Genomic DNA, 18,672 nt, shown 5'->3' on the forward strand with positions numbered 1-18,672 from the left:
TGGGGATTCAAAATAGCACCTACTTCCCAGGGTTTTTGTGATGATAAAATGAGATAATGTTTGTAAAGTACTTTGCAAACCAGAAGCGCTACATAAACATTATTGTTGTTATCAAAATAAATGCTGTGTAGGCCCCAGGGATTCCAGGAGTTTCATCAAATGAAATGTAACGCCCACATCGGAGAGAATAAGTTTATCGAAAGGACAAGCATCCCATTGGCTTGTTGGCAAGAAACATTTTTCATTTACATAGCACTGTGACCAACGATGCTCTCAAGGAGTCTTTGCTTCTAATCTCCTCCCTGCATCCACATTGGATGATCAAATGATACTGCTTTATTTGAAATAGCTTTATTTGCTAACATGCTAATGTTTTATCAGGAAAAGAACCTTTATATTAATTTTACATTCATTCTCTCTCTCTCGCCAGGCTGTTTAAAATTATTAAGCTACTAACTTGGGGGTTTTGTTTTTTCAGTGTGTGGGTGGGGGAGGGAAGAGGTGGGAGAAAGAAAAAAGTTAACTTTTTTAAATAGAGAAAATATTTTGAATATTTATATTAATGAACCATTTTATTAATAAAAATAAAATTTTATAAATAATTTTAAATATAAATTTTAAAAATGTAAATAAAACTATGAGGCCATTTTTCTAACTTTGGAGATTTTCAATAAAATGGCATTTTACAGCCTGCCTCTGCAGGTTCTGGGCTTGCTATTGTGGTTCGTGCACTCAGTGCTACATTAACATTTTGTTCTCTGGCAGATTCCTCTAAGAATCTGCCTTACAGACTACCATCTCCATCACTGCTTGCCAAGTATTAAAAGGAGGCCAACAAGCAATATTAAGCTTTTCCACTTGGAAGGTCTAGGTTTAGGGTGTTAATTATGCCAAGGGACAAAGACAGGTGACCTGATGAGATATAATTTTGCTACTTATGCTTTTACTCTGGGGAGGCTGGTTTCAATCTGTAACCTTTGACTCCAAAAAATATTCTCAGATAAGGCCAATCTGCGGAAATGAACCAGGTGGTTCCTTTATTTCTCTCTGGATGGCTGCTTTTGGAAGGATCTCCTTCTCAACTTTTTTCTTCTGTTAGAAGACTATAATTAGTATCTCCTTCTACAGATGCTGTGCTTGCTCTTTATGTAGGTTGTCCTTCATTTTCAAAGAGGATGAATCACATCACAGTGTGATGGGTGATGTCTTGACTTGCAAATGAATTGGATTTAAGTGAGGTAGAGTTGCTTAAACTCATCAGCCTCACTTTCTTTTCCAGAATCATTGAAGAGCCATGGCAAGACAAAAGTCAAGACAAGAGACAACTAGCAATGACCCAGGATGCAGTGAGTGACCTTGGTGTTTTTGATGTCTGACCAAGCTCTAAGAAGCTCCACAGTGCAGCTTCAGCTGCCTTCATGGTCATTGAAACAAATTGTTCTCATCTACCCATTCCAGCAGGGGGAAGTCCTCAGATGCTTAGGCTAGACATCTCCCTAACTCACTGACAGGCTTGAGGCCTCTTACCCTCCACCTGGTTTAACCCATTTGCTGAGATGAGGGTGGAGCTACCCTATATGCTACAGCTTCTTGGAGCCACAGATAAGATCACCCTACAGGTAGATCTGAAGAGTATGATCATTTATATAAGGCGGTTAACATTATAAGCTAATGAAACTCAGGAAATTCTGGGTAAGTCAGTTGGTTCACACTCTTCATGCCACATCTGGATATAAAACTGGTGAGACCGTACCACGAAGAATCTGTACTGAATGAGGACACTCTCCCCAAACCAAGGTGGAATAGGGCAGAATCCTCGAAGAGACGGAGAGAAAATGTTTGTGCTTTTGTTCCTGATAATAGCTTGAAAGTAAACTTTCTATAAAAGTAAATTGATGTTAATTGGTTAAATGGACCTGATATGCTAGTGACTGGCACCTAAGATAGAGGAGAAAATAGCAGATGGGGGGCTGAGCCAATAGTATTAGAGAAATCTCTAAGCCCCCAGGGCACCCTTTGGATCCCGAGAGGAAGATGTAGCCAGTCTAGTTCTGAGAGTGACCCCTGATTATACTTGCTACAAAAGCATGATACTTAATAAATAGTCTGAAGAGGTGGATTCTAGTCCTAACTGCCAATTATTGGCTTTCATGTCTTGGAGAAGATGTTTTTCCTCTTTTACTTGTGGTTTTTAGCTGTAAAATGAATACTTGCCCTAACTCCCTCATTTGATTGTCATGAGGTTCAAATAAGATAATAAAGATGAAAAGTGCTTCATAACCACAAAGTATTAGCAAGCCATTACAGAAAATCACTAGATTTTTAATTTTCATAGTCAATTTTAGCCAAGGAATTAACATTTTTAAATGAAATCAAATGCAAATAAAATCAATCCAACTAGGATAAAAAGAGAAGGGACTGGGGGAAAATTTTGCATCAAATATCTGTTAAAGGTCTGATATCCAAGATATAAAGAGAATGAACATAAATTTGTAAGACCAAGAGCCATTCTTCACAAGATAAAATGGTCAAAGGACATGGACAAACAGTTCCTCAAAGAACTACAAACTTAATATATCATGTAAGAGATTGCACCAATTATTGCTAAGAAAAGCAAATCGGAATAATTCTCAGGTTTCACTTGACACCCAGCAAACTGGCAAAAGTGACCCCCAAAATGGGAATAATCAGTACTGAAAAAACTATGGAAAGGCTGGCACACAAATATATTTGTGATAGAGCTGTGAATTGGTCCATCCATTCAGGAAAGCAATTTGGAATTATACTTGAAAAGCAACTAAAATCTCCATACTCTTTTAACTCAGAAGTCTCACTGCTGGACACATATTTCAAGGATGTCCAAAAAAATGGTCTTATATACACAAGAGTATTCATAGGAAAACTTTTTTTGATGGTAAAACTGGAAGTAAAGTAGATGCCTACTGATGAGGGTGGGGGGGAATGACTAAATAAATTTTGGTACATGAATGAAAAATTCAAAAAAGCATGGAAAGACTGCCATGGACTGATTCAGTGAACTAAGCAAACCCAGGAAAACACTATACATGATGACCACAACGGTGTAAAAGAAAAGAAAAAACCAGAGTACCGTGTAATTGTAATGACCAAACTTTGGCCCAATGAAGAGATGACAAGATTCACCTCCTTCTCTTCTTTGCAGATGTGGCAGACTATGGGTGTAGAAGACTGCACGTGTGTTGGTCGATGTTGATTAGTTTCACTGAATTATTTTTTCTCTTCTCTTGTATTCTTTGTTAGAAGGGATGACTTGCTCGGTAGGAGAGAAGGGAGGAATACATTTGGAAACAAAAGTAATATAAAACTAAAAGGAAAGAGAATTTTTAATGAATATAATTTTCTATTACCTTTTTTAAAATTTAAATGAAGAAAATAAAAAAAAAATTTAAATGAAGATAAGAGAAGGTAAGATTTCTCTTTTTGCTCCCCTTCCTCCTTTTTGAGATCTTCTTTAGCCACTTCATTGTTTGCTAGATATATAGCACGGTCAAATTCAAAATAATCAGAAAGATAGGACTTTAAATATTTTAATGGATCTGTGACCTTACCAATGGAGATACTTCTTCCAGTGGTGCAGAATGCCACTCGTCTATGCCCAATCACCTGAGACTACCCTATCCTACATTCTTCCACAAATCCTGCACAGTGACCATGACAGTTTGGATGGGTCTAGAATCAGGAGAACCTAAGTTCACTTCTCTACTCATTGTAGGATCCTGGGCAAGTCATTTAACCTGTCTACTTAAGTTTCCTCAACTGTAAAATAGGAATAAATAATAGCGCCTACCTCCTATGACTGTTGTGAGGCTCAAATTATGTAATATTTGTAAAGCATTTAGCACAGCCCCTGCACATAGTAGGCACTTAACAACTGCTGGTCTCCGCTCCTCCGCTCCCCCACCTTGCTGGCTTCTGTTAGTACTCTCCACTTCTGTATATAGCTACTGCCTACCAAGAGCATACAGACTTTTCTCAGTTACCCCTCACTCTGCCCTAAATGACTAACCCACTTTATTTTTTGCTGCTACATCTCTCTGACCCTCTCTCACAATCTTTTAGTGGGAATACATTGCACCCTACTTATGTCCATCATGTGCCTTACAATTAAGGAAGAGGATTTCAGGCCTGCATAAAGGTATGTAAGTAGCAAATGAGATGTGGATTTGAAAGAAAACTGGCAGTTATTTGCTCATAAAATGAACTGAACTCATTTTGAGGAGACCCCCTCAAAGGAGTTTACTGGTCATTTAAAATCTTAGTCCAACTGGACCACATGCTCAGCATGCCATCTTCTGTCCCATTCATACAAACATGTCTCCATCTCCCATTTCTTCTTTCAAGGCTCAGATAAGATGCCACCAATTCCAGGAAGCCTTCTGTTTCAACTCTAGTTGAACTAGAGTTCCCTAGAGAACTCTAGTGTTCTCTCTACTCAAATGTTCCCAAACACTGTGAATCTCTGCTTTGTCCACAGCACACTCGACTTTGTATAAAACTTATCTGGGTAGACATAGAGCCCCGTGGCCACTTTAAATTCCTTGAGAGCAGGAATGGTGGGCTTTGGCACCCTAGGCACCCAGCCTAGGGCTTTGCACATATAGCATATATAGGATAGGGACTAGATCTGTTTCACAGTTGGAAGGAACCTTGGTGACCACCTAGTCACCACCTATACATGCTGGAATCCCCACTATAACACACCCCAAAGGAACCAACCAGTATTCCAAGAAGGAAGAGCCACCACCTCAGACCAGGAGGCAGACCCACCAGCAAACTACTGCAATAAGTCCAGACATGAGGTGATGAGGGTCTGCATTAACAGTGAAAGGAGGGGATGTATTTTGGTAAAGATGTTGCAGATGGTGAAAATGTTGAAATCAACAGGTGTAGGTGACATATTGGCCATGGGGGATGAGAGAGAGTGAGGACTTAAGGAGCACACTTAGTTTTCAAGTCTGAAGAAGTAGGAGGTCGGTATTGCTCTCTAATGGTATAATAGAAAAGGGTAAAGTAAGGCTTTAGAGGGGAAAAGGATCCAACAAAAAACTGAGAAGGAACAGGCAGACAGGAAAATCAAAATAAAGTGCTGTCCTGAAAACCTAAAGAGAAGAGGGTATCAAGAAAATGGTAATCAGTAGTGTCAAAGGCTGCAGAGAGGTCAAGGAGAGTGAAGATTAAGAAAAAGCCATTGGATTTGGCAACTAAAATCATTAGTAATTTTGGAGAGGGCAGTTTTGGTGAAATGAAGTCAGAAGCCAGATCATAAAGGATTAAGAGAGTGAGAGGCACCAATTGTAAACTGCCTTCTCAAGAGATTTAATCACAAGGGACAGAGGAGATAGAGGACAGCGGAGAAGGAAGATCACGTGAGGATTTTTTTCAGGATAGGGCAGACACAGACATGTTTATAGAAGCATTTTGGGCTGATAACCAAGGTTCCATATCAAAAACATCTGCTAGAAGATTTCCAAGGGAACCATAATATACAGCATAAAGAGCAACGGACTGGAAGTTAGGAAACCAGGATTCTAGTCCTGGCTCTGCTGCTAACTAAGATCCTAGACAAGTCACTGCCCCACATCTGATTTTTACTAACTGAAACAGCAAAATCCATACTGGAAACACAGACATTATAGCAGAATAAAACAATATTAATGCCAAAGGGTAACCACTATGAGAACCACAGTGCTAATTGTTTAATGGAACTGAGATAGTAATAATACCTTTTTTTTACTCTATTTTTAGAGCTTAATTAACTCCACAGGAAGCTGTTTAAATCTTAACTAATAAAGAAAATGTGATAGGAACAGCAGAGAAACCTCAAGACAGGATCAAATATATGGCAATTTTCTGTCAAAGTTACAAGATAATACTAAAAATTCAAAGGAAAGCTTGATTAGAATATTTACATATTTTATTAAATCTTTACAATCAGCAATTATAATCAAATACACAATTATATATACAAGGATTATATACATTTCTGCCCAGACTTTTACATCACAGTACACAGTTTTCCTTAGAAATATTGTATACATTTTATCACCAAACAGTAAAATCCAACAGTAGTGTTACAGCACCTGTTAGTACAGACATCTTTTTTCATAAATTACATTTATAAGAAAATATACGGCTGTAAATTGGGCTTTTAAAAATGTCTTTTATAAAATCTGAACATACAATATTTCATTCACAGAATGTTTTTTTTTCTATGTTCTGACTGAAGCCTTGTGCATAAAACAAACTATTGGAATATTCACTAGGTTTCTTATCCACCCCCACCCCCAAATTATGAACAACATTTGACTAGTGCTGAGCTTTCTAAGTTGGACACTGGGTTTGGCAGGAGAACAAACGTTAATTTTATTGTAAAACAGTTACAAAATGATAAATAAAATAGACAATAAATATCTTTAAGAGAATAAGAACTGACTTAAGTTAGAGAGTGTGATTTTAAAACTCTCTAATTTTAATTAATCCAATATTGTAAGGAAAATGTTACAATGATTGGTTCTGATACAAGACCTATATTGTCATTGGGAGCCTATAAAACACATATTCAACAAAATCCCCTACTCAACCACATCTGATAAATTATAATTCTCTTATACTTGGAAGCTTCAAAGAAGAAGTACTGAAGACTGACGCTAATGGTTCATAGAACAGTTATGAGCAGGCTAAGACTCTAGTTGTTTTCTTTCTATTAGGTAAACGTTAGCTTTTTAAACATGAAAATACCTGAATTAAACCATCCCCTTTCGTTTCCTGCCCTGTTCCTTCATATCTAACTTTAATTTTCAGATTAAAATCCTTGATTCCAGGTTTGTAAACAGAGTGCAAATTCCTCCTGGTCAAACTACTTTTATGGCTCTGGTGATCACTTCAGCTCAATCTCCAGGCAGTCAACATTTAACTGAGGTAGACCAGATGTTTCTAAGTTCAGGATTTTTTTTAAAGTCTCCCAAATCTACAGGAAACAATGCATACGAGTATATCCAAAAAAACCTTACTTGATACTGTTGGGGTTTCTTCTTAATGAAATAAAAGACTATTTAGTGGCAGTATGATAAATTGTTTAAGACCCTAATGCCAGTAAATTATAGGCAAGGACACATTTGGGATATATGAGGTGAACATTACTGATTATCCTAAGGATAAATTTAAAGACTGTAATTGTTTCAAGCAGTTGGCCTAATTTGTCAGGGTTTTTTATTTGTTTTTAAATGATTCAAATCCTTAAACAAGTGAACAAGTTCTTTCCAGACCTTAAAGAAAGAAAAGAGGTCCCCCTACTGGCCAAAGGGAGGGAGGCATGGCAGCAAGCCAGCTCTTCAGTGGTGATCGGCCCCGAGATCCTCTGTCGCTAGGTTCTTGGTGAAAAATAATTTACTTTGTTTTGACAATTCAGAAAGCTTAGACTCAGGAAGTAATGGCTCTAAGCTACAAAAATGAAAGCAATGCGTATAAGGTTCCCATAATCAGTTTGGAAGACCATCTGCTCTTCCTCACCAAGCCCTAGCCCCTAAATCAAGGCAAGTCAAGTATTATTAAGCTTCAGCTATTTTGGCAGTTTTGAAATCAAGATTAACGAAGCACTTTATCCATCCTCTTTTATTCTGTACTATGAAGCTTTATCTTCAAATACCAAATTTCACGTGCAGAAAGACTAAAAAAATGTCTATTTTGGAGTAAGACTTAATTAAGGGCCAATGAAGATTTTTATTTGCTACCAATTTCTTTCTAAAGTGAATTCTCATTAGATTTAATTTACTCTGCCTCAATTATGTTTAACTAGAATTTTTTAAAGCAATTACTTCCCCCCCTTACAAAAGAATACACCATTTATCTGGAATCTAAGTCACACTGTACATGAATATACATAACTACAAATGCCATACAGCTATTCTGATTAATAGCTGCATATACCGTTAAAAGTTCACCAGTACCACAAAACTGTACATAAAGAAAACGTCATTTTGCCAAATGATAAAAGGCAGGTGGGAGGCAAGGGGGTAGGGAAAGAGAATTAAGCCTGTCTTATAAACTTTTAGATTGATTCATAAATGTTTGGAAAGGATTACAAAATGAAGCCATGATTTACTGCTAAACAAGATGTCTACAGAAATCAAAAGTTAATTAACCAAACACTTAAAACTGTTAAACGTGGCCAGTATTAGATTGCCACAAAATAAAGTTTTCTCATAAAGCTACATGTTAGTTGCTATTGTGTGAGTTTCTTCATAGATGACCACAGACAAATTTTCTGGTACTCATTCAAGAGAATACTTATGAAAAACATGATTCGACAGAAAATATGAATAGCCCTAATTGCAACTTTAGAAAGAGAAGTACTCAAAGAAAAAATACCAGTTATCCCTGGATTTATATATCACCACCATAGTTTTATCATGGCTCTATAAGCTGGACAAATGGAACGAAATGTAGTCAGTTGTTGGTGATACTGGCCTTATGGCTCAAATTGCATACTAAAAGTGTGATATATTATAAGGCTGATGATGTTCAGAGGTAACATCTTCAAGAGAAATGAACCGAAAAGAGACTTGTGGTCTAGTCTACAACAGAGAACAACACTAAGTTCTAGTGTTACTGAGTAGTTACAGCTTTAAAAGCTTTTACCATGGCAGGCCCAAAAGGAAGTCCGTATTGCAAAACTGTATTTTGTTTTTGGCCCTGTTTTCCAAGAGTACTAAGCGACCGTTTCCCACAACACATCACAATGACCTTTTTGCCTGGTCCCACTGACTGGCTTCCATGCAGAGAAATTCACTGAGAAAGCACATTAGCTTCACCTTTGGTTTGTATAAAAAGGGCAATGTCAAGAAGAAAAACCCAAATCACCTTGTTCATTTGCCAATGAAAGAAATAAATGGATATAAGGAGCAAAAATGTTCTTAACATAAACATATTTGCTTTGTAACAAACTGTACCAATTGTAGTGGTGGTTTGTAAGGCAGCACAATCCTGACTGTTCACAGCACTTACCTACCTTTGTTGTCTTTAAAAGGCAACCCAACTTCTACCTCCCAAAGCTCTACTGCCAGGAGGTAAGAAGGGCTACTACATTCATGCTTCTGCCTTTCAGTGGCCCCGATGCCCAGGAATGCCATTACTTATTCCAAAACTGGAGATATGCCATCATTGTGTTGCAATGCTGCCATGTTTGGAGGGGAAAACAGCAAGCTCCCATTTCTTTCTAATGGGAGAGTTTTAAACAAGGCCAATCCTAACATAGCATGCACTGGATTTCTAGGATTTTTAAAATCCAGTCAGAACCTGGTTGCTCATCACCATATTTAACAACTCCCACATGAGAGCCTTCCTTGGCATTAGGGTCTACTTTAACCAAAGCTCACCTTTTCTCCCTTTTTAAATACCCACCAGTAGATGATTTTGTGAGTCATAGTTCATCCTTTTCCATCATTTCAAATGCTTCTATATCTTCATTCCAGTCTGCTAATATGGATTCCATAGGCTGGACTTTATTATCCCAGCTAACATTAGGGCTAGACTCCTCCTCAGTTTTTGATTGTTCTTGAGGCTGGTTATCTAATTCTGTACATTCACTGTCATGGATTGTAGTCTCATGGTTTTCAGTGGGACAGGAATCTTCTTTGGAAGACGAAATGCTGGCACTGTCCACATCAGCAGGAGACACTGATTCTGGTTGAGAAACTGGAGAACTTTCTTCCACAGACTCCTGACTGACTGAACTAAGGTCCTGAGAACCTGATGTAGTCTTTTCAGATTTTTGATTCTCAGAGTCATTTTCAGAAGACTTTTGCTCCATGTTTTCTACTTCTAGATCTTTAAAAGAATGAAAAACAAGTTTCATGAGACTTAAAGGGAAGCACAAAGCAATAATGCTGCCTTATATCATGATTATCCTCTCAAAGGCAAATTAATTTTTCCTATGTTAAAATTTTAAAAAGCCAAATGGTCTCTGAATTGACTCAGGTTAATTCTCCTAAAATTGCATTAACAATATAATCATTACAATAGTCAACATTATTTTCTAACCACATTCACACCCAAAAAATGCATTACTTACAAAACTGAAAGAGAGAACTATCCAATGGTTTAAAAAGGTGGCTTATGTTGATATTTATCAGTAAAAAACCAAAAAGTAAAAAAACTTTAGTAAAATATTCTCAACACCCCACCCTATCCACCCCCTTCACACACAAAAACTTTATCATAAACAGCCCAAATAAGAAAAGACCTAGACTGCTAAGAAAATCTCAAATACCACAGCTGTATTTTTGATACTTTGTTAATAATGTAATATTTTCTCTTCAGCTAAAATTTCCATGATAATCCAAGTATAATGCAATAATATTTAGGATAAGATCTCTCATAATTTTACTCTTAAGAGATAAAGCAAAGTGACTACTGTTGAAGGGTCTTCTACATTCAAGAAAGGAAAACAACCTGTCATTACTTAGGTGGTAATAACAATAATATTAATAATGATAAATAGCAGCTAACATTTAGATAGTACCTACTATGTGTCAGGTACTGCGCTAAGTGCTTTACAATTACTTCATTTGATCCTTACGATAACCCTGGGAGGTTAAGTGCTATTATTCTAAAATTGAATTCTATCTTAAATTTATAAACAGCATTCATTCTCAAATCCACATGGTAGTCTAAAAACGAGATTATACTTCTAGTAAGGCCCAACAAAGTGAAACCTTAATAAAAGACATAAAGACATTCTGAGTGCTATAAGAAAATGGTTAAAAAGCAATGAAATTCCACCTGGGGTTCTTGTCATCTTGTGATAACAGAAAAAGCAATAGATTGTTGTACACAATGCTATTAGTGAGGAAATAAATAATTAACAAATGCTTAATTGGAGAAAACTTAAGAAAGCATTTTTCCTCATCGAAACCCTGTGTATTACCATCCCCATTTTTGAGGTGAGGAATCTGAGGCTGAGAGGTTAAATGATTTGCCCAATGGCACACGGTCGGTGCTGAAGAAGGAATGTGATCCTAGATCTCCTTACTCTAATTCAACCAATAAACTCAGTGCTCGTTCTAGTAGTGTACCATGCTGCCTCTCATTCATGCGGGTCTGAGGGAGTCCAAAAGTAATGTCTTCAAACATGCTCCACTATAGTGGAGGAACAAATGAATGACAACTATTACAAGGAAAACTTAGTTTAGCAACAGACTGTTAGAGCAGAAAGGGGCCTTACAAATCAAAGGACAGTGTTGCCCCCCAAATTAAAATTATTTTAATTACTGTCAGTCATGCTATTTATTCAACTACTGTCCTGTGCTGTTATTTTTGTTTCTTTAATTACATTGACAAATACCAAGTCATTATTATAATACAACCTGTTGCTGATTCAATTATGTAAATGAAAATTTCTCAGTAGGAAAGTAAAAATACTAAAATAAAGATTTTTCAAGAACGAGGGATCCCTTATTACAAATAAGACTTAAAAATCTATTTTGCTACATGGGGGGAATTTTCTCTTGTTAATAAATAGATGTGCTCACATCCACCCTGAGACTATGAACATGCTATCAACTCCAACAAAGACTCATTACCAATCTTTCCCAACCTGAAATCCACCACAACCTTTTAAAAAATTTAACAAATTGCAAAATTTTTAAAAAAGACCATAATGAAAATATTGGCATGTATACACAAATGGTAAATAAAATAACATATTCATTAGTGACGTATATAAGGACAGAGATTGGTGACAATATCTATTATTTACAGTTTTCCTCTAAAAGAACATGCTGGATTAGTAAAGCACTGTTCCTGAACAAGGACACGAGAATAACTGAATCACGTATAGCCAGACGTTATCGTGGCATTTTTTAAAACAGCATTCAACTTGCATACAGGAGCTTGAGGACTATTCATTCAAGATACTTACTGCTATCAAAAATGTAGTTTGGAAGCATTTTACCTTTAAATATCGTTGCTGAAATTCCAAGGGCAGCAGAAAGGGGCAAGGGAAGGGGAAAAAGAAAATGTATTAACTAGTCAAAAGTCAAAATTAATTCACCTGTGTCTGAATGTGTGTGAATGAATGAATGAAAAGGATGAATCCAAGACTTAGGACAAGTGGCCCAAAAAGAAATAAACTCAGAAAACCAGTTTGTTCTGTTCTCACTCACTGGTAAATATTAATTCTTGGAAAAAATTCCAATTGATAAATAATTTAAGACCATAACAGAAATAAATTTCTGACTAGGCCAAGGATAGATCAACATAAAGAACCTAGTTTAAGAAGGTCTCACCTGAAAAACTACTCAATTTAAAAGCTCCATTTGGATCTCTATCAAGCACTCTGGGGTAAGGGAACAGTCACAGAAGTAGATTTTTACAATTCTTCTTCACTGGCTAGAGTGAAGACCAATAATCCCATGGGGCCTTCTGTTGATTCAGCAGTTCCTTGCATTCTGAGGGTTACTACCCACTTTTCCCGGGTCTCCTCTTTGGGTATGGAAATGGGCAAATGGTGCAGATGACATCAAATGATACTAATATTTTAAATTTACAAATTACTTTTATTTTCAGTGGTTCCACATTCCTAAAAACTACTTTAGTCTAAAGTAGAGAGCTAAATATGCTCAGTGGCATTAGTGCTCTGTTTTGGACTTGAGACATAAAGTATCTGGAGTTGCAGCCTCTTTCCTAAGAGCTTATTGCAAAGCTCAGCAGTCAACAGGGTGAGTGTTATACTTCTATTATGGGAACCTAAGACAGCTATTTGATGAAACAGTCTTGTGAGAAGGAACTATTATCATATTGACTCTAAAATTCTGTCATCTTGCTAGCAGAAAATCAAATCACAAAAGAAGACTGAAAAAGAAGCAGACTCAGTGAGACTGGACAAGGAGTACTCAAATGACTCTACTCCCCTCTATGTGCATCACAGTATCCCTTCTACGAGCGTACATACACATCCAAACACTGTGACTAACATAAAGCACTGATAAAGGTTATAATTTTTATAATACCATTACAAATTTGGGAAAACTAAAAGGCAAAAAAAATCTTATTTCAGCTCATTCTAAGTACCAAGATATAAAAATAGTGCTTTAAAATATTTTGAAAATTTTACTCTAAAGAAAATCCTGCAACTTACTTTATAATCAATCAGAGCTAGCGTTGACCTGCATAATAAACTAGTGATTTTGCCCTTACCTCGATCTTTTGCTTTATCAGAGAGAAGCACTTCTACCTCCTCGTATTCCTTGATTGCATCCAATATAATATTTCCTTCTTTGTTGAATAAGAACAGCATGGGGATTGTGATGTCATCTGTATTCTTTCCATCACCAGCCATCTGGAAAAGAGGGGCAGTATCGCTACTGCTCCCCTCGTTGTCATCTACCCAATGATAAATACAGCAAACTTGAAAACACTTTTCCATAAGTATGTATACCTACCATGCCTTTTCGTCCTTTTATCTGCATACACACCTGAATCAAGCTGTTATGTCATAAAACATCGTAAACTGCTAGCTTAAAACTGTCTGCACGGGCACCAAAGTTCGCTGATTTTCAATTTATTTTTCCTAGTTTCCATTTTCATAAAGGACAGGATAAAATTAATTGGCTCCCCTCTACCCAACAATCAAAAGACTGATAGACTGATCACCATTTTAGAGAGGGGAAAGATGGAAAAATCCAATGACTGATCTTCACATTTCTGGTAGTTGTCCTTCAAAGTCATTTACATCTTATTTTCCCCATGTTCCAACACCCTTGGATAACAGAAATACTACACAAGAACAGTTTTCACTTCTTCCCTAATTCCCTGTAGCAACCAGTATAGGATTCTATAGAACAAGTATGAAATAAAATAATTGATGAAACTTAAAACGTTTTAGCATTAACAAGTACTACGTTTAATACAAAAAGGAAAACTTTATACTTACTAAATTTTAAAGCTTTTCTTAGGTAGTGAAAGCAATTCTTTAAAAGAAACACTGGTATAAATATTTGATATTTTATAGTCACAATTAACCAATTTCATTTACATTAATGTGTGAAAATGACTCTCTGATGAAAATGATGAAAAAAAAAAACTAATGAAAATGACCTCAACGGGGAATACACAATAGAAAAAAGCATCAGAGTAGGAGTCAAGGATCCCATGTTCAAAAACCAGCTTGGCCACTTTGTTTGTATGCCCTCGAGGTCAGTTAAGTTCTTTGGGCCTCCCTTATCCTCAAATTGAGGAGGGTGAACTGGAAGATCTTAAGAGCCTTTCTTGTTCTCAGAGTCTATGACTATGAAGGAAGGTGGAACAAGTTACTACATAAAATTTCTAGGGACTACTTAGCAAACTAATTCATTTTTTCCCCTTGAAATGAAGTCCTCAAATTCTATTCTGAACAAAAATGTCTGTTTATCCTGACTATGGATTTTTTTTAAGTAAAGAAACAAATATTCTGTCCTTTATGCAGTTTCACTTAAGTTGAGGGCATACAAAAGAATGGCAATATTAATGGCAAGAAAGCAAAGACTCTGGTAAAAATGAAGAACCGAGGGCTGTGACTGCTGCACCACTAAGAGGACTCTGAAGGACAACAGGAACTGAGAGCAAAGTCAGGCAAAGTCATGGGACTAGAGAAGAAATGCAAGTGTCCGCACCTTTAAAGAATGAAGAGAACAGAGTGTGCAGAGCTGGCCAACGCTGGGCCGGTGAACCTGACTCAGTCTCTTGCAAGTACACACTAAAAAGGCCATATCTGAAATAGGTCATGGGGAGCTAACTTCTCTTCCTAACAGAGTCACTGGGCTGGTAGATCGGGGGATATACCGGAGAGATGGAGTTTATGTCAAATTTAGCAAACCATATGATTAAATATTTCCCGCTGTTCTTGCAAACAGGACAGAAAGTTAAGAGGCACAGCCAGATATATTTGGAAGTGGTGGAATGGCCCAAATCAAAGAGTAGTCAATTATCATCCGCTCTCCACCTAGAAGGAAGTCTTTAGTGGAGTCCTCAGAATTCATCCTTGATCCTGTGCTGTGGACATATTTCACTGATAATTTGGATAAATGTGTAGATGGTATGCTAGTCAAATTTGCAGGTGACTGGGACGGGCAGTTAGCATGTTAGGTGGCAGGATCGGGAGGGCAGCAAGCAAAGACTCGATCATCACTTCTTGGATTTGCTTTAGAGGGGATTCTTGCAGGATCCCATTCGTGTGATCCTGCCTGTTGCTCAAAGGAGCCACCCAATGGACTAAACAGGTCCACTACAAACTAAGGTTATCTAATATGACCAGGGCTGGCAATGCCACATGGCAATAATTTTGTTCTTCTGTGACTCACTCTCTCCCATTCCCCCAAGCAGCTGCTGGTCTCTCTTCCTTCCCTCCTACAGCCCCTTTCCCCTCCCTCTCTGCACAAACTGCACAGGCTCTGTGACTTTCCCTCCTTCTCCTCCCCTAGCTAGGTTTCACAGTCCATCTACACCAGCCTCTATTCCTCTGCCACAGCCTGTAATGAAAAGGTTCTTTCTGTCCTTGACAAAGACAACTCTTCCCTTGTACACATGATCCCATCTCTTACAGAAGCTTGTTTCATCAAGTTTCCACCCTTCAACTATCCAACCTCTTCTTAATGTCTAGCATCTTGCCTAGGAACGTTCCTAGATTTCCCCCATCCTCAAAAACACTTCACTTGACCTTACTATCCCCTCAAACTATTATTCTACATCTCTCTTCCCTTTTTCAGAAAACTTATAACCCAGCCACTTGGCTAAAAACTTTTTTTTCCCTGTTCAAAACTTCAGTAGCCCCCTCTTCTAAGTCTCCATGTGATCCTTACAAAGTCCTTCACAAATCTGGCACCATGCCTTCTATGTTCCAGCCTAATTGGCTTTCTTGCTGTGCCCAGAGCACAGCATCTCCCTGCCCTCCTCCAAACAAGGTTATCCTTCAGGCTTGAAATGCGCTCCCTCCTCACCTCCACCTCTTAAGACTTCTTAGTTTTCTTTAAGGCTCAGCTCAAAGGCCACTTCCTGTAGAAACCTTCCCTGATCTGGGTGAAATGAACTAGAGCTATGGCAGCTAACAAAATAAATACTGAATGGAATCATCAAAAATCTTTGAAACCAACGTTCTATAACCTCCTTTCCACGTATTATGGTGTTTAAGAATGCTGAAGGTACCTGAACATAAAAATATCCTATTGCTGAAATGTTCAAAGATATGTGCTTCCCTCAGTAGTCACTGTCTCCTTAGTAAGGATACAGCTGAGATACTTGTTTATAGTGACTACCAAGAGCAATCCCACTGGCAAATCAACTTATAAAAAACGGGTAAATTCAATTTACAGGCAGAAAACTTTATTAAGGTCCCTAAGAAATGTTTTTTAAGTCTTTAAAATTACATGGGTGACTATATGGCCAAGTAACAAGAGGAAATATTGCTTACCGATCACAATGCCACCAATTGCTCCAGCTTTTTGGATGTTTCGAGCCTTTTCAGCAAACATGCACTGTCCTCTTTGCATCAAAGCAATTTTCCCCATCACTACCTCAGGGTTAGTAATCTCTGAACAGCCATTGTATGGTTTACTGCTTGCAACAAATCCTCTTGTCTATTTGAAATACATAATGAGTGATTAAAAATATGGTTAGAACACAGAATTCTGACACTACAAATTACTCAAGAGTAATCATTAAATACAATACTTGAGGCTTCAAGAAAAGAAGAATTGAACAAGAACTCATTTCATTTGCATATATCGTAACATATCTGCACATTTTAAGCTAATTTTTGGACTACATTACATCACAAGCCCAACTAGAAAATATCTGGTTGTTCCAGGGTACTTATTATTCCCATGACTGTATTGGTCAGACTGCAGAAAAATTACCATCAATTCAGCAACTAATATATCCCGCCTGCACAGTCTAGGTGTTCAATAAATATTTGTTGGGTGGAGACTTCAGATTAATATAAGTTTAATGTGAGATTTCATAAACTGAAACCAGTTTGGTAAAATCTACAAACATACAATATTCTACTATAAACACACCAATATGTTCGAGAGGATGGGCTTTAAGAAATTTCCAACTCAATTCCCAACTAGTTTTTAAAAAATGAAAGCAGAACTCTAGCTCAAATAAATTATTATTTTTTAAAAATATCTTATAAAATCATAGAATGATAGGGTTAAAATCTTAGGAATTCATTAAATTGAATCTTAGGAGTTCATCTAATTCAATTCCTTATTTTACAGAAGAAATCTAAAGAATAGATAGAATAGCTATTGATTAACCCAGTTAAAACTAAAACCTGGCCCCTTCAGTGCTCTTTGCATAATATTATCTTTAATAGTTTTCCCTAGGAAGCCAAGATGGCGGCTGGAAAGCAGGTACTTGTGTGAGCTCCCCGCCAGGTCCCTCCAAAAACCTATAAAAATGGCTCTGAACAAATTCTAGAACTGCAGAACCCACAAAATAGCAGAGGGAAGCAGGGATCCAGCCCAGGACAGCCTGGATGGTTGCTGGATGAGGTCTATCGTGCATGGAGCAGAGGGGAGCGGAGCTCAGCATGAGCGGCAGCAGGACCAACCAGACCAGGAGCTGGGTGGAACAGGCCCTAGCGCCCTGAATCAGTGAGCTGTGGCAGTTACCAGACTTCTCAACCCACAAACACCAAAGACAACAGGGAAAGTTAGTGGGAAAAGCTGCGGAGGACAGAATGAAAGGAGTTCTCAGTTCGTCCACTGCCCCAGGGGCAGCCAGAGGGGGAGGTGCAGCTACAGAACTAGAGCTGCAGTTGCTTCTGGCCCCAGGCCCACCTGGTAGGAGGAATTAAGTGGAGGGTCAGAGCAGGAGTGCAGAGCCTCCTTAAGATTTGCCTCAGGTCTGGGTTGGTTGTTCTTGGGGAAGGAGGAGTGCTGGTGTGGCAGAGCTGGCTGTATAGAAATAGCTCTGAAATCAATGGTGCATCCCCTCAAGCTTGGAACAAAGTACTCTTTACTCTACAAGCAGTCATACCCTGCTGAAAAACTCAAGGGTCAAGTAAGTTGGCTGGGAACGTGGCCAGGCAGCGAAAACGCACTCAGATTCAGTCTCAGACTCTGGAATCTTTCTTTGATGACAAAGAAGACCAAAACACACAGCCAAAAGAAGTCAACAAAGTCAAAGAGCCTACATCAAAAGCCTCCAAGAAAAACATGAACTGGTCTCAGGTCATGGAAGAGCTCAAAAAGGATTTGGAAAAGCAAGTTACAGAAGTAGAGGAAAAATTGGGAAGAGAAATGAGAGGGATATGAGAAAACCAAGAAAAACAAGTCAATGAATTGCTAAAGAAGACCCAAAAAAATACTGAAAAAAATATTGAAGAAAACAACACCTTAAAAAATAGACTAACTCAAATGGCAAAAGAGCTCCAAAAAGCCAATGAAGAGAAGAATGCCTTTAAAGGTAGAATTAGCCAAATGGAAAAGGAGGTCCAAAAGACCACTGAAGAAAATACTACCTTATAAATTAGATTGGAGCAAGTGACAGCTAGTGACTTGATGAGAAATCAAGATATTATAAAACAGAACCAAAGGAATGAAAATTGGAAGACAATGTGGAACATCTCATTGGAAAAACTACTGACCTGGAAAC

General features: G+C 37.7%; 1 protein-coding gene across 2 annotated transcripts in view; it reads right to left on the reverse strand.

Annotated features, from left to right (window-relative positions):
• Nucleotides 1-5,931: 5,931 nt before the first annotated feature.
• Nucleotides 5,932-18,672, reverse strand: part of EDEM3 (ER degradation enhancing alpha-mannosidase like protein 3) — a 63,567-nt gene continuing 50,826 nt past the window's right edge. For both annotated transcript variants that reach the window (XM_036754156.1, XM_036754155.1), the window contains exons 18-20: nucleotides 16,481-16,646; nucleotides 13,234-13,419; nucleotides 5,932-9,864 (exon numbers count right to left, since the gene is read on the reverse strand). In XM_036754156.1, the coding sequence (XP_036610051.1) occupies nucleotides 9,458-9,864; nucleotides 13,234-13,419; nucleotides 16,481-16,646 (759 nt within the window). In that variant the 3' untranslated portion in view covers nucleotides 5,932-9,457. The remainder of the gene's footprint in view (nucleotides 9,865-13,233; nucleotides 13,420-16,480; nucleotides 16,647-18,672) is intronic.

The sequence above is a fragment of the Trichosurus vulpecula genome, chromosome 4 (genome assembly GCF_011100635.1).
Source record: "Trichosurus vulpecula isolate mTriVul1 chromosome 4, mTriVul1.pri, whole genome shotgun sequence".
Classification (NCBI taxonomy): Eukaryota; Metazoa; Chordata; class Mammalia; order Diprotodontia; family Phalangeridae; genus Trichosurus; species Trichosurus vulpecula.